Here is a 17,312-nt window from a genome sequence, read left to right as displayed (position 1 = left end):
CAAAACTTATGCCGAAAGTGGCATAATATAAGTGTGTTAGGAATAAAAGTTTGCCGTTGTAGGCATAACTGTGTGGCTTTATATAGAAGTTCAAATTAGTGCATTTTAAATTGGAATAACTGTTGAAACGATTGGATTTCAATTGAATGAGGATACAGGGAGTTTTGCAGTTTTTTCAAAAAAAAAAAAAAAACCAAAACAGTTAGTGAAATTTGAATTGAGGTAACTGTTGCAATTATTGACAAAAATACAAAGAGTTTTCAATTTATTTATTTTTTTTAAAAAGAAAAGAATTAATACATTTTCAATTGGAAGTAAATGTAGAAATACCTATTAGAGATATTGGGAATAAGAGTCACTTTTTCATGATCTTTTTTTATTTCTAGCGAAAAAAAAAACTGTTACTACGAATTTAGAAGTATGCCGGAAGGGGCATAATTTCTGTTCCCAACGGGTAAACTTATGCCGGAGGCGGCAAGATTAAAATTATTGATTTTTTTTAAAAGCAAAAACAGTTACTAAAATTTAAATTGGAGTAACTGTCGCAACTATTGACAAAAATACAAAGAATTTTTCAGTTTTTCTTTCCATTTTAAAAAAAAAAACAAAATAATTAATACATTAATTGGAAGTAACTGTCGCACTTATTGGAGATGTTTTGGAACAAGAGTCACTTTTTAATTATCTTTTTTATTTTTAGGAAAAACAGTTACTTCCATCTTAGAAATATGCCGGAAAGGGCAGAACATCTATTGAGAAAATGGCAAAAGTATGCCCGTTAAGGCAGACTACAGAACACAGTTTGAAAAAGTGAAACTTCATTATATGTACAGAAATGAAAGACCAATTTACATATACATCATTCGAAAAAGGGAGAAACACAATAACATAACACTTGCCGTAAATAACAACAAAAAAATCAATTCACTTTCCTAACTCTTCTGCAGTACAGTATATATCTTCAGCAGCAGAACTCAACCGTTTCTCAACTGGAGTACTGCTTGGTGTAAGCAAATACCAATTAGGATAACCATCAGCTTCTTTGTTTCCATCTTCGCATCTCGGATGTTTTCTACTACCATCTTCTTCTTTGTTTTCATCTTCGCATCTTGGACGTTTTCTACTATCTTCAACAGCAGCTGCTACTTCATTATACATTTTGTGATGCTTCATTAGAAGAAAAAAAAATATCTCCGCATTGAAAAGCATCATTAATTGCAGCAATTTCATTAAGTGCTTCTTTTTTTGCGCGGTCTTTATTTTCTTTCACATATTCCTTTTCAAACTGAGAAATAGTTTGAGTTTTATCAGACAATTGACTTGATGAAGAAACAGCAGCATCACAGAGCATATCGAGCATGAGAGATGTCTCATTTTTTGTAGACCTTGCTTTACAAGATTTCTTTTCGCTATGCAGTCGAACTAAACTTTCAACACAATGCATCACATAATCAAATTTACTTTCCAAACTGTCAAGTCTACTTTCTAAACAAGTTCTTTTAGCACTTTCAGAAGCTGCTACACCTGATTTTGTTTCATCATGTACACGAACTAAGCTATTCACAGCATTAATCGCGCCAACAAAATTTTTATCCAATTCTTCGAAACGGCTATCCAAAGACTACAAAAAAACGAAAAAAAAAATTAAACAAAGAAGAAAATAAAATGAGAATAAACAAAAACAACAAATGCAGCATGCAAAGTATACATATCATATTAACAAACTCAAAAATAAAAAAAATAAAAAAAAGGCCATACCTTTACTTGATTGACAATTGTAGATCGTTCATCATCAAGTTGCTTCTTCACACTAGACAAAACACCCTGTATAACAGATCAATAAAACAACACATTACTTTTGATGTCACTAAATTAATGTTGAACAAGTATGCCGGAACCGACAGAACTGAAGTCTGAAAATGAAAACAGTTTGCCGGTAGGGGCAGAATTCAAATATAAAAGGAGAATTGTATGCCGGAAGGGGCAGATTTTAAGTTTGCAAAACCAAAAAATATGCCTCAAGAGGCATAAACTTTCATTTCCAAAACCAAAACAGAGAAGACTGCAAAATGTGTTACCTACAAAAATTAGTCTCAAAATGAGAACAGTGTGCCGGTAGGGGCAGAATTGAAAATATGAAAGGAGAAATGTATGCCGAAAGGGACAGATTCTACGTTTGCAAAACCAAAAAGTATGGCTCAAGGGGCATAAACTTTAATTTCCATAACCAAAACAGAAAAGGCTACAAAAATGTCTCCTACTAAAATACTATACCACAAGGCCTCTAACTCAGAATTCAGTTAACCAACCAAAAACACAAAAAGCAAAGTACAACTTACATCAACTATCTGAGAAGTAACTTCAGATGGCAAAACCGCACGGGAAGAACAAGGGCCTGAATCATCAGGAAATTTAAGTGCAACTGGATAATCCAGCATCTCTTGTTCCGTACCAACAACAACAGCATGGACAATAAATTTCTTGAATCTCTATAACACAATATAAACACATCAATTTAGACAAAAACACAAAAAATAACAAGAGGGAAAAAGAACCAAGAAAAAGAAGCATCAACAAAAGGGGAACACATACTTTTTCAGCATGGAAGAAATTATCAGTAATAACTTTATAATCAACTTGCTTTGAAGGACCCCAAGACAACATACGAGGAGACTTCAGACCATGAAAACTTGAAAACCCTCGAAAGATAGGGAAAACCTCCAACAGCCACACATTTAAAGCGTAAGGGAAACCACTAATCATATAACGTGTAGATGGCGTGCTCTTGAAAGTCTTCACACAACCACGAATCGACCGTACCAACCAATTAAAACTAAGAGAACCCCAAGGATAAGACACCCGAAGACTGTCATCGTCAACTATCTTCATTAGATGACCTTTAACAACACATTTCTCGTTACGACCCAACAAAACCCTCTCCAATATATAGACCTCAGCAAGTCTAACAGGATCACTAGATCTTTCCCAAAAACCACCAGTACGATTACTTGACTTGATCTGTAAAAAACTCCTGAGATCACACAACCTTATTCTATCCTGATTTGGAAAATAAAGTCTCAACAATCTATTTGGTCTGCTAGACACAACACTAAAATCGCCAACACAAGAATCCAACCCAGTAATAAGACGGAAAGACTCGGAATCAAATACACACACGCGATCAAAAATCTTAAACTTTAACGCACTATCATTACTAGATGTAAGTTGTGATAAGATCAAGCAATGGAAAATACTATCACTCAGGCGGACATCAACCAAATCCATAAACTGTCCAAACACACCCTTTTTCAACAACTCCAATTGAGAGACACTCAAAAAGGACAAAATCAAACTCCGAAAATGAAAATCACCACTCGACATGCCACCTCCTTCAACCCAATGTTCAAACTTAACCAAGGGATGTTCCTCCTATAAAAGAAAAATTAATGTCAACAGAAATCAAGAGTTTAGATAAGAATAAACCAAAAATGAGAATGAAAATAATTAACATATACCATGATAAAAAATCAGCCCCTAGACTGGTACACAAATACCTGCATAATAGAAGAAAGAACCAAAACACATAAGATTGCATAAAAGGCTAACATTATTAACAAAACAACACCAAAACACATAAAGATTGCATAAAAATCAAAATTATTAACAAGACAACACCAAAAAATCAAGACACGCATAAATTAACTTAATTCATGAAGTTATGCCGGAACATGCATAACTTTATGCCGGAACCGGCATAACTTCAGTTTCAAAAAGCAACAACTCTGCCGGACCCGGCATAAGTTGCCTCAAACAAACACATTCTTCACAAAACCTAGATTACTAAACAAAAACAACAGCAACAACATAAAACAGCTGTTCACAGACAAAACTTCAAAGATTCAACAAAGAGAAAACCAAAACGCATATCAAAATCAACTAAAACATATTACGACATTCATAATACGACATTCAAAAAACCAGAATATATACATGGGGAACGAAACTAAAGTTCAAAAAATCATACAGACACTGTAACAAAAACACTATAATTTTAAATAAAAAAGGATCAATTAAATATAAAAAACGACGAAGACAAAGATATCAATTCAACATAAAAACAAATATTGAAACGAGCAAAATATCCAAATTCGTACCTAAATTTTAGAACAGATAAGACAGACACAAAGAAGATGAGGAACGAAGAAGCAAAAAAAGAAAAGAAAAGGGCAAATGACGAAATAGAAAGGGTTTTAATGGGGTAAGGGTAATTTCGTCAAAAAATATTCATTAAACAAGCGGCAGGGGCAAAAATTAAAGAAGGCATAAATGAAGGGCAAAATATCAAGACCAGCCCAAAAGAAGGGCACTCCGCGCAAAAAATTGACTAAAAATCTGCCTTATAAGGCAACCTCTGTTGGATCTGGCAAAACTTTAGTTATGCCTTAAAACAACATATGCCACATAAGGCAGGTTTTTTCAAAAGTCTTGTCTTGCAATTTTTTTTAAAATTTTTATGCCTGAGCCGGAGTTCGAAACCAGAACTCAGGCATTCTAGGCGAGGGACAAAAATTAAAGACCAGCAATTTGAGGGGCAAAAATTAAAGGCCACCTCGAATAAGGGTCATTCCTGCGAATTGCCCGAAAAAGTTACAAAAAAAGTTGAGCAAGTTACGTATAGCTATTTAGAACATATACATTATTTATACACTGCAATTTGAATTGGTTTCATGTTTATACAATGTTATACAAAGTATATACATAATATATAAGAGTATACCTAATGTTTATATATAGCTATAAAGAACATATACATTATCTATATATTGACGATACAGTAGTGGGTTAGAATGATACAGTAGGCTAGATTGACTGCAAACTAGATGTGTGAGCGGGGTATATGGATTATTTCCCCTTAAAATAACACTAGTAAATCTACAAATCGTATACATAGGACACAAGGTGAATTTATTGATCCACCAAAATATTGTGACACTAATCAGTAATGTGATTATGCTTTTAATTGAGTACGTAGATTTCGGGTGATTAGTCGTTGGATGTATTTGTGTTGCAAATGTGAATTGTATTACTCCTAATTCATTACTCATTAAAAATTGAGTACATTGACTTTGATTAATCTCACCTAGAACACATAAAAGCTCATTCATACTATTTAATCAAGTGATCGTATTACCAATCTTAATGGCTCCTTTTAACTTATTTTGTTTAATTAATTGCCATATACTTGTTTGGGTATTCAACCGACTAATGTTAATCATTCCCTCGAATCTAGTTTGGTTTTGATTAATGTAGATGTTTTTTTTCTTATTTAAAATAGATTTTAGTACATTTTAAATTGTGATACGATAAATATCACATCGGTGAAATTCAACTCGGTGTTACAAGCTTGAGTAATTTGCTTAAAACTCAAATTCTTCACCATTCAACCGCACAAAAGTAAATTTATGACATCTCGATCAAAATAACAATATTAATATTATTTATTCAACAACCGTATGCACATTTGCTAAATTGGTATAACTTTGTGTTGGAGCATAAAAAATTAGTAATGATTGATTAAACCAAATTACTTGTATTACTCACTAAATCAGTTAATACATAATTCATGTCATCATATTTGTGTAAATTATTACTATGTGTTATTATTAAGTTAAAATGAGCTTTTGAGAAACTTCAAGACACTCTAAAATAGGCGTGGGCGTTCGATTATTCAGTTTGATTTTTTCAAACTTCGATTCGGTTATTTGATTTTCGATTTTGGAAAAATGTGCACCGAATACCTAACCGAACTATTAAAGGGTTTTCTAAAATGGTTTCGATTTTTTCAAAAAAAAAAAAAAAAAGATACATAAAGGATTAAAGGGTCAGTTAAATCTCCATAGTCCACTATAGTAACTAACTCTCACGACATCTTATTGAACTAGTATTATCAAAGCATGTAGCAAGCAGCATGCAGCAGCTTGAAATTCCACTTCCAAAGAGCAGCTGAAACCTTTGCGGTAGCAGGCAACAATAAAGTGTGAAGATCAATACCACATAATTAGGTATTAGGAAATAAACTATTGGGATTGGCTTGGATGGGAAATATTTTGGGCCTAAAATAAGTGGCAGTGGCTGAGTATTATATTTTTAAACCTATATAATAAAAGTTGGGTTAAACCGAAGAATCAAGACCCCAAAATCAGAACCGAATTGAACACCGAACTTTTAGAAAAAATAGAACTGAAACTGAATAGAAGAAACGGAAAACCGAAACCGAAGAATCAAATGAATTCGGTCTGGTCTGATTTTCGTTTTCTCGATATTTATGCCCAACCCTACTCTAAAGTATGAACAGATCAAGGAGGAAAAACAAATAAAGGTTAAACTATAAGCTGTAAAAGTTAACTTCAAACTAGTTGTAATAATTAAAGGAGTTTCTTTTAATGAATGTGATGTTATTCATAGAAGTAATGTAGTAATTCCAGAATTATTAAATTAACTAAACTTAGGACATTTTTTTCCGAAGTTTTTCCCGTCTTGTACCGTGTAAGCACATATATATATATATATATATATATATATATATTGGTGCTAAGGCAGCCAAAAACCCGAAACGATCAACGCAGCAAACCCCCCATTTGTCCTTTGTGTAATCTCTCACCCAGGAAATCTTTGTGGAATTTCATGTCCATCTTGTCTTCCCATAGCGACACTCATACAGCTTCCTCTTCCTCTTCACCAAGCTCTCCAAACCCTAACCCCAATCATGGATCCAAACACCACCACCACCAACAACCCTCTCCCCCTTCCCTGTCTCCCCACAACTTCTCAGGTATGAATATGATGCTTCTTCCCACCCCCCTCTACCCTTGGGCGCCTCTTTTCAATTTAGTATTTAATTTTCCTTTTTTCCTCTGTTTGTTTGTTTGTTTTTTCACTGGAGTGAGTGTCTCTATCATCTCTTCAACTTGGCCGATGTGGATATTCTTTTCATCTTATGCTTTTCTTTTTCTTTTTTCTCAGGAAATATGGCTCCCACTGCATATGCTTCTGGAGGATCTTCCAAAAAGGTAAATTTTGCATATTGTAAGCTCTGACTTCTCCTCTTCAACCAATTAACTAATCCACTCATTTGGCGCCAATTGTTATGCTCTTTTTTCCTTTAATTGTAATTTCTATCTTATTTCGTCTTTCATTTTTGCTTGGATGATGTGTGCTTGCAGGTGAACAACTCCAGTAGCGGTCAAGATGGTTTCACAAGTTCACGACCCCATAACAGTGATAGAATTTCACTGCACCAACAAGGAAAATCAGCTAGGACCAATGACCCTTCCAGTGGAAGAGACCAGATTGGTTCCAACAGTCCTCAAGGAATTGCTACCCGCTCAGCTCCAAGAAGAGCCCAAATGGTTAGTGGAAATCACTTGCTGAATTTTCAGTATGATCCCATTTCTCGTCCACAACCTAGGATGCCTCCTCCAAGGAGATACGTGAAGAGAAAACCTTACAACAAAGACTTGTTTCTTCAAGCAAATTACAAGTTTGTTCTGTTGGATTCAGGCAATTACACGCCTGAATCAATGGATCCAGACAAAATGTTACAATGGGAGGATATTGTTTGTGTGAGATATTCCACTCCATTTCAAGTGCAATGCCCCATATGCTTAGAGGATCCTCTGTGTCCTCAGATAACTTCATGTGGTCATATCTTCTGTTTTCCCTGTATTATGCAATATTTTATGATCTCCGAAGAAGATGACCATAAAGACGATTTCAAGAAGAAATGCCCCTTGTGCTTTATGATGATATCTTCGAAAGATTTGTACACCATCCAAATTGAGAACGTTAAGCAACTTCGTGTTGGTGATGTCATTGAGTTTGTCCTTTTAACCCGTCACAAGGATTCATTTACTTCATCTTTGAAAAATAATGATGGCATTGTTGGTGGAGAGGAGGTTCAGAAGTCATTTTCTAAGTTCATATTTACTTCAGATGTTGACCTTTCTGTCCGAGAGGCAATGTCTGATCTTGATAGTTGGTTAGCTAGAGCAGATTCAGGCCTAGTTGATGACATGGAGAAACTTCCCTTTGTCTGTGCTGCAATGGAACAATTGGAGCAGAGGAAGAAGTACTGGAATGGGCAACATATTTCTGTCCAAAACAGCAAATCTAACAAAGATAATTTTTTGGCGAAGTGTTCTTATAGAGCTCAGTCAACAGAAAGTATTCAGGTCCATTCTGCTGGTCAATCTACTCTTGAAATGCCATCCAGTCATCTAACTGATAAGCCAATATTGCAGGAGAAGTCAACTCTCAATAAGGTAGTGAGGGACTCTCAGCTTATTCAAGCTGCAGATGTTGAATCAATAGAAGATTGTATTGGATCTTCATTGTCCTTATGTGACAATGACAAGAGCCCACAGAAAGACAGTAGTGGCACTGCAAACAGAGAAGACATCAATTCTTACAGTTTCTACCAGGTGAATTCATATGAAGATGTTGTTTTTTCTATGCAAGTATCTGTGTATTACATTTAGATGCATGTGTACTGTTAAGAAAATAGAAATTGAGCCGAACTCACCCCAAAAGCTAGCTCATGTGGTGAGGATTACCCAGATATATACAAGGAGACAGCAACTCATTTCTTCAACCAATATGAGACACTTAACATCCTCCCCTCTCCTCCCGTCCTACCCATGTTTGTCAAGGATTGGACATTTGGAGAGTAGATAACAAAATATTGTACATTGAGTAACACAGAATAGAGATGAATCTAGCTCTGATGCCTTGATAAGAAAGTGGACTGTGAGCTTAACTCATACTAGAAGTTAGCTCATGAGGTGATTAGAACTTATAAGAAGACAATAACCTATTTCTTCAACAAATGTGGGATACTTAACGACAAAAGTAATCAGATCACTTGTGCTTCACAAGTTCCCAGTGAAATAGCCGAAGTGCACACCAAGCTGGATAGGATACCATTTTTGTTTTGTGATCCCTTCTGCGCTCTCTCTCTCTCTCTCTCTTTTTTTTTTTTTTTTTTTTTTTTTTTTTTTTTTTTTTTTACGATTAAAAAAAGGTAACTATTTTCTTATAACGATGGTGTCATGTCTAGCTTGGTCTGCACTATATTACGGGGTACCTGCCAAGAACATGTACTAGGTAACCATGCCGATCAAGGTTGTTCTGCTTGGTGTGAACTATTTTACTGGGTACCTGCCAAGCACAGGTACTAGCTAACCATGCCCACATGGAAAAACATCCCATTTTTTTTTTGTTGCCGTTACCAATATTTATTAGATATTTGGTTCTTTTCTGTTTGTGTGGTACTTATCCCTTGCCTGAGCTTTATAACATTGTTTAGTTTTTGAGTAAAAGCTTTATAACATTGTTTAGTTGAAGGGAGGAATAAAAGAAAAGTTCTTTCCATTGTTTTCAAGCATTCAGTTCGTTGCTGGTGGTTGGGATAACTAGGTGCAAGTTTCAGGCTTTATTGTCCTTTCTAATTGATTTATTTTCATTCAGTTGAATCTACCTTTTGATGAACAAGTTCTTCAGTGGGTTTTTAGCTGCTGAGCAAAAACTATTCATGAATATATATTATTTCCCTTACTTAAATACATCAGGCAAAGTGGGGTAAAACCATTTCCACAAAGAAAGTTCCGTTCTTAAATATGTGTGCTATTAAGTTTTTGATATATCAACATAGGTAGTTGATAAAATTGTATATTATAGCAACTAGTGATGGGATTTCATTAAGAGAAAGGGGAAGCCCATGTACACAAAAGAATAAAGATGTACGTACAAAGATATTGTTTTCCATGAAGGTCATCTGATCTTCCATAGAAACTTGAATGCTTTGGCTGGTTCAAAATAGACTGAAAAGAGCGGCAAACTTCCCATTTGTGAATGCCTGTTATTGACACCTTCAAATGCCCTCTTGAGCCTCTCCTTCATGGTCCACTTAATAGCGTGGGGGTCATTTCTCATACTTTGTTCTGCTTCTGCTTGCTTCTTCCCTTCAGCTTCGTGGAAACTCCTTAATGAATCCTAGCATAACAGAGTTTGTCTCAAACTAAGCTAACATCTGACAGTGTTGCTGCCTCAATTTCTTTTGTCAACTCCAACTAAACATAGTTTTTGACGGCTTTAGTGTCACAATCTCTTTTGTCAACAACATCACATGTTGGGAACTGTTTCACAACTGTTTATCATGTTGCCACTCCATGCATTTTGTCAATAGCCTTCTCTTTTTTCTGTGAGATATGTAATGCACAGCTTTATACATGTTTTATAGTTGCCTGGTTATTTCAGGCAGTTGATGGTCAGCACCTTATCCTTCATCCGCTGAACATGAAGTGTCTTCTGCATTACTATGGTGGCTATGATAGTCTTCCTAACAGGTTTGAAAGATAATTACATTCTTACTGTTAAGTTTATAAGTTATGCTATACTTTTTCCAGTAAAAGGTGGCAAAGGGGTCTCTGTTTTGTTGTGCCTATTTTTGTTGGTTTCAGACAAACTGCACATCTGAGGACCTATTGAAATCAGTTTTGATACATTTAGGTTGTCCCATACTTTGCCTTCATTTGTAAGGAGGCAAGTATCAGATTTTACAAATGTCCTATGTGGATTATGTTATCCTTTTGTTCCCAATTGTTTGATTGAAGTTGCAATATGGTCCCTATTCTTCTGTGGTTCTATTCTGCCCTTGATAGTAGATATCTTCTCTTTCGGGTGGTCCTTGGTGAGATTAGCTACTAAAATCTAGCTTTATTTTGAGAACATATGACCTCACCGGACAAAGTTCGGAGGTATAATTTGAAAACCCTTCTTTTGCTAGATAGTTGGCAAGACAACAAACAGATTAAACCCCAACTCACTTTTCATCAGAGAAAAGCTAGTTCCGAAAGGGATTCTGGAAGAGATGTTGTGTGAAGGGGGAGGTTTTGATGAACTTGGTAAGCAAATAAAGGGCGGATGATGCATCTGAATCACAGGTAGAAAAATGTTGACAACAAGTTCTGGGGAGGGACATAGATATTGAATAGTTACCGGGAAAGGAGCAGGGTATATGCTAAGCTTGGGGTCTAGAGGAGTTTGCGCAGGGCTAGGGCGGGCAGGGGGTCTCAGCGGGTGTGAGAGTAAGAACTATAAGGGGCACTGAGGGGAGAATTTCTGTGAAAATGGAGGAATGTTTCAAAAAAGCAGGCGTGAACAGAGTCCCATTGGGCGTGAACCTCCCCCCCAAAAAAAGTTGTGGGATTACACAGGGTATGTTGATGTTGTTGAATAGAGTGGCTAACTGGTAGTGTCAACAGTCTGTTGAATGGGGTCCTCTCCTTCTTTTCCCTCTTTCTTGGCTTTTTTTTTTTCCCTTTTATTTACTGGTTAGTTTTCTTGCTCCAACTTTACAGTTTCAAAAAAAAGGTTTTCTTGCTTCAACTTTATTCTTAATATTCACCATATCTTAGCTTGTGCAATTTCATCCTTGGTCAAATTTTTGGGTTCATCTAAAGACCAATCATAGACTGGTTATGAAATTAGCACAATCAGGAAATTGGTGAATCTATCGCGACTTAGGTCAAACATTGTGGAAAGACGAATCTTACCATATGTGCTTCTTGGAAGTAAGAGCACTGAGGTTTATGTTAATGTCCCCTCCATCCCTGTAAAAGAATACCTTTTTATGTATGCATTTTCTATACGGCCCTTTCTCCAAAATATGCAGTGGGGCGTATTAGTAAGCCAATTTATCTAAGGTACATAAAAAGGAAAAAAGGGCTTGCACATGACATGAAGGGGAGAGTTGCCCACCCCTCAAATTTTCAGCTTAAATCTCATTTCAACCCCCTTTACCTTCTCTCACCTATTTAACAAATGGTAGCTAGCTTCATTTTCGGTTCTCAAACTGGGATTCAAACTGAATTTGGGTAGGGGAGTCATATGTGTTGGACTTATCCTAGAGGAGCTGTAGGTGCTGGTGGTAAACTGACCAGAAGCGGTTGAGGATGGTGATTTCCTTTGGTTTGCGAAGGCCATAGGAAGGATGGGTTTGCTATGACAAAGAGGAAAGATGGAGTCCAGTGAACTTTTTGGATTCTGTTAGCTCCTTATCCCTAGCTTAGTCAATATGTTGTGCTGGAGCTAACATTACTCTTACTAAAAAAAAAAAAAAAGACACAGGGGATGGATGGGAGTTAGAAAAGGCACAAAGTATCCGCTTGCTCTGACAGGTTTCTATTGTGGGTGAGAGTTGAGGTGGTGAACTATGCAGTGACCTGAGAGAGGGAATGGGTCTACCAGTGGGGACGGACAACAGAGGCTAAAGGGTGGTAAATTCCATGCTTACCCGAAAATAACACTATATACCTGTCTGTGTGAATATGTTTGACCATATGCCGTTTGTTATCGTGCAACAACTTAGAAGAGGAAATCTTGGATACAGAATTAGTGGAAAGATTTTACAAATGGAGTCTGTGACGCAATCGGAGGCCATGAGAAGGCGCTACCGCTTCTTAAGTCATTTTTCTTTGACGACAACATTTCAGGTACTTGCTGTGATGCTTATTTCTGGAGGTGTGTTGACTTGTTCACTCTAATTATATTCACTTGTAATTTTCAGCTCTGTGAAATTGATCTCAGCAAGATATTGCCCATGGATGCACTATCTCCATTTATGGAGGAAATCAAAAGTAGGGAAAAACAAAGGAAGTGGCAGGCTAGGAAGGTTTGTAGCTCATGCTTCTCACAGAATTACAGTTGATTTGCTTTTCTTGCTCAATTTAATGGTTTAGCATCATGAGTTTATGATGTTTAAAAAAGCCCACAGAGTGAACAACAGAAAGTGTTAAAAGATTCAAGTGCAGGATATAAGAAAGACATGCTTAAAATGGAGGGACTTTTTAGAGAGAAAATGTGCATTACTCTACTTTTTTTAAATAACCGTAGTGTCTGGTCCAGCTTGCGCGTAACTCCGACTGATTCCATGTGATATCTGCTACCTCCTACCATCACACCTCCTACCATTACAGGTACCGGATGACTTTGTCCACCAAGGCTTGGACAAATGAGACGAAATCACCTAGTGTTTTTATCTTCCTCTGAGAGTCTGGCTGCATCGTCAAAACTGGAAGTTCACCTCCACTCTTCATTCTCTTTGTAAAGATTCTGGTAGTAATTCAGGATCTCTCCCTTGATCAATTCCTTATCATCGGTGATTTCACTGTCTACTTTGAGCTTGTCAATTGAATTGAATCTCCTATGTGAGTTGGCTAGTGTTTGGAAGTGTCTTGTATTCCTGTCCACTCCTCTTAACCATAAGCATCTTGATTTTTGTCTCCATGAGGTATCTTCAGCAGTTCAGCTTTAGCAATTTCTCCAACTCCATTTTCGGATTCAGGAACCTTGACTTGGAATTCTGTTTTCTCTTGCCTGTTGCCTGTTCTAAAGCTGAAAGTTCAACTAGAGCCCTCCTTCTACTTCTTACCATATACTTCCCTGTTCCAGTTGGAGATGTCCTTTTTTCAAGTTCCTCAACTTCTGAATGAGTACAAAGTCTGGAGTGCCACCTATTCTGTAATTCTGCCACTATCCCTTCACCGAATCAATGAACCTCTCTTGTTGAAGCCACATATTTTCAAACTTAAAGTAAGATGGTGTTGAGTCCCACTCTCCACTTTCTAGCAAAAGAGGTTTGTGTTCTGAACTGAACTCTTGATTTCATTCCACTATGTAGAGATAAGGAACCTATCAATTATTGAGGCTTGCAGAGTGTCCTCCCTTCTTGACCATGTTTATTGTGTCCCTAGCAAAGGCAAATCATTAGCTTAAGGTCCAAAAGTGTTTCTGAGAAGCTCCTCGTAGCTTATTGCCTCTCATTTTCATGATACCCGAAGTTGGCAGTGCACATGATTTAAAAAGAAGCTAGGTTTGGATGATTCCTTTTATTGATGAATTCGTCAAAATTGACATTTTTCTTTTTTCCCAGGAACGGCGTGAACAAGTTAAAGCTGACGCCATTGGCATGCACTTAGAGCCTTTGCCTTTTAGCTTTTCAGAACCATCTTTCACAGAACAGCCTACTTTCACTAGCGATGACTTTGAAGGTATGTCGATAATTGCTACTGCCTCCCAATTTATATGTGGGTGTTTGACTGAGCACAAAGTTTAAAATAGAAAGAAAGACTCTTGAATCTTGCGGTTTAAAATAAGCTAAAGAAATTTTTGTGGCTAGAAATCATTTCATTAAGGGTAATGAAAGTTTTAGAGTTAAATTGTTGCAAAATATAGAAATGTGTTATTCTTTTTGGGACCGACTAAAAATCATATAATTGGGACGGGGGGAGTAATTGTGTAATAAGTTTTATGTTTCTCATCTGACATGGTTTGGAATTTTAACCATCCTGGAGTATATCTGCTAATCCCCCAACTCATGCCATTACTTGGCTGGTTATAGACCACTATATTCCTTTAAGTACATTATCTTCATTAAAGAAGATAGGGGTGCGAACACACTACTCTCCCCAGACCCCACTTTGTGGGACTATACTGGGTATGTTGTTATTGTACAATGCTTAACTTGTGTATACTATTGAAGTGTATGATCATCTCATCGAAAAGCATAAGTTGTCAGAGAGTGCACTTTTATTCATTTAATTGTCTCTTCAGTACCCCCCCCCCCCCCCCCCCCCTTTCTCTCGCTTGCTAGCCTGGTTCAATTTCATGGGCCATGGAATTCGTTTTTGATAATGGGTGGTAGTGGGACTTGGAATCAGGATCTCTGCCTACTCTGATACCATCTAAAAGCGCAGTTATTTTGTGACTCAGATTGTTATAGAAATGGTTACCGTAGGAAGCTAAATTGAGCTTGATTTTATCAGTAAGTTTGACTGCCATTGCAGTTTTGACACTGATGCTATTAACTGTTAAGCTCCTCTTCATGACTGAAAAAGCCTCGCAAATTCGAAGTTTTATAATACTCGGTACTATGACCATCTTCCCGTTAGTTGTAATGATTGTTCTTGTGTTTGTTCTTGTGATAAGCTTTGGGAAGTACGAGTACAGCTGTAACATCATCAAGCTCCCCAGTGCCTGGAGGCAGACAGCTGTTCTCGAATGTTGCAAGGCTTGGTTTTGCCGCTGGATGTGATCCTCCAGCTCTGAAAACGGATGAGTCCACGCGTGATTCTTCTGTTGCGGCTGGTATCTTTTTAAATCTCGTAGTTGACTTTGACATGAATATCTGCTATAATCTCAATTCTTCTTGATCACGTGTTCATCACAGTTTGCTGTAAACTGTTATTGTTTGATTTTGCTTATATGGGGATTAGTGTTCATAACCAGTGGACTTCATTTCTTTCAGGAACAAGGAGTTCTGGAATTCTGTCCTTTGCAAATGTAACGTCCAAGGCAAAAGCTGTTGAAGGTCCCAACGCGTCTAAGTCAAATGATGCAGGGAAGAAGGGGAAGAAGCCAAATCGGGTCCTAATGTCAACATCTGGTGGTAGGCGTTACTGAATTTTGAAGGGACCTGATAAGGACATGTATCTGTATATTAAGAAATCTTTTACCTTTTATTTAGGAACCGAGATTTGTTAGTTACTCACCTAGATTTGAGCATGGTGTTTTGGTAATGAGTTGTGAAGTTGTAGGTTCAACTGTTTTTGCTTCCTACATCTTGCTTTTTTAGTTTTAGTCCGTTACCTTTGATGGCCATTTCCCATCGTTCCAATATTTGTTAAAACTAAAACATGAAGCAAGCATGAACTTCCAAATACACTTTTTAACTTCGGAGAAGAGCCTAAAATACCCTCGAATTATTAGAAAGAGTGCAAAAATACCCTCAATCCACCTTTGAGCTCTCAAATACCCCTATCATTCACCTTTGAGCTCCCAAATACCTCTGCCATCCACCTATGGGGTTTAATATATCCTTATTTCTAACAACCTTATGTTGACACCTAATTTTGTCTGTCCTTTCGTCCAATTTACATCGTTAAGCTTCTATTTTATTAGATTATTAATTGTATTTTTTTATCACAACTTGTAGTCAAATTTCTTGATATCTCTATTACTATTATTACTTTTATTATTACTATTACTATTACTACTACTACTACTACTACTACTACTACTACTATTATTATTATTAATAATAATCTTGAACTTGGATGGTTTTTTCAAACAGATTCGGGTCCAAACTTCTGTCATTTTGTTCTTGGCATATTAGATGAAAAGAGGAAAGTTTCGATTTCGCAATTAAGGTAGATATTAAACTATGATTTTTATGATTACTAGTAAGAAATTAAGGTGAATGAATTAAGGAAATAAAGTGGAATGGAAAAGAGAAGAGAAGAGAAAATCAAATTAGAATAAATGAAAGAATATAAAAGGCACAAAGAAAGGGATTTTGTAGCTGTGGAATTTCGACGATAATCGGGGAATGTTTGATTTTAACGAAATATAGAGATAACGGGGTCTTAGGAATTTTGAGTAAATAATAATGAGTTATGGATATTTGGTTTTGAGGGTAACCTGATGCCTTTAGGGATTTTTAGTTGGAAAGGGATTATGGGCTGGGTAGAAACTTTAGGAAATGGGTGAAAAAATTTATTTGGTTTATTTGGGGAATATAGTAATTTCAAATAGATTTTCTCGATTTTCATAATGATGATAAAAGTAGAGGGACAAAATATTTGGGTAAATAATTTTATCACTTGTAATAATATCATAGAAACATAACAACAACTATAAGTGTGACGCTAATACAAAAAATATGTTTAAATAAATATTTATAGAGATACGAATAGGATTAACACTGCAATTAAGCCAGAAGGAGAATAAATGCATGAGTGATTTTTTTTCTAGTAAAACAAAAAGGTAGTAGTAGTAGTAATAATAATAATAATAATAATAATATAGAGATCATCAAGAAATTTAACTAAAGGTTGTGATAAAAAAATATAATTACTATTCTAATAAAATAGAAGCTCAACAATGTAAATTGGACGAAAGGATGGACAAAATTGGGCGTCAACATGGGACTGTTAGAAATAAGGGTATATTAGACCCCATAGGTGGATGTCAGGGGTATTTGAGGGCTAAAAGGTGAATGACAGGGGTATTTGGGGGCTCAAAGGTGGATGGAGGGTATTTTTGCATCAATTCTAATAGTTCGAGGGTATTTTAGGCCCTTTTCCGTTTTAACTTTCAACTTCAAATAATTTTTTTTTGAACTTCAACCAAATATTGTCCAAATGCTTACTGAACTCTGTGAAATTTTGAAAAACGGAAAAAGACGAATTGCCCTT

At 36.2% G+C, this 17,312-nt stretch overlaps 1 protein-coding gene across 3 annotated transcripts; it reads left to right on the top strand.

Moving 5' to 3' along the window:
- The first annotated feature begins 6,586 nt into the window (after positions 1 to 6,586).
- Positions 6,587 to 15,659, top strand: LOC132623999 (uncharacterized). Of its 3 annotated transcripts, XM_060338815.1 has the most exons (10): positions 6,589 to 6,832; positions 7,024 to 7,070; positions 7,224 to 8,231; positions 8,301 to 8,480; positions 10,315 to 10,403; positions 12,449 to 12,551; positions 12,626 to 12,730; positions 13,991 to 14,108; positions 15,046 to 15,204; positions 15,365 to 15,659. In XM_060338815.1, the coding sequence occupies exons 1-10, from the start codon at positions 6,685 to 6,687 to the stop codon at positions 15,517 to 15,519; spliced, it is 2,112 nt and encodes a 703-aa protein (XP_060194798.1). In that variant the 5' UTR covers positions 6,589 to 6,684; the 3' UTR covers positions 15,520 to 15,659. The 3 variants fall into 3 exon arrangements, with proteins under 3 accessions (XP_060194800.1, XP_060194798.1, XP_060194797.1); XM_060338814.1 differs by having other exon boundaries at positions 7,224 to 8,480; XM_060338817.1 differs by lacking the exon at positions 15,046 to 15,204 and having other exon boundaries at positions 6,587 to 6,832; positions 7,224 to 8,480.
- The last annotated feature ends 1,653 nt before the right edge of the window (positions 15,660 to 17,312 follow it).

The sequence above is a fragment of the Lycium barbarum genome, chromosome 12, assembly GCF_019175385.1.
Source record: "Lycium barbarum isolate Lr01 chromosome 12, ASM1917538v2, whole genome shotgun sequence".
NCBI lineage: Eukaryota > Viridiplantae > Streptophyta > Magnoliopsida > Solanales > Solanaceae > Lycium > Lycium barbarum.
This window is presented reverse-complemented; position numbering and strand designations above follow the sequence as displayed.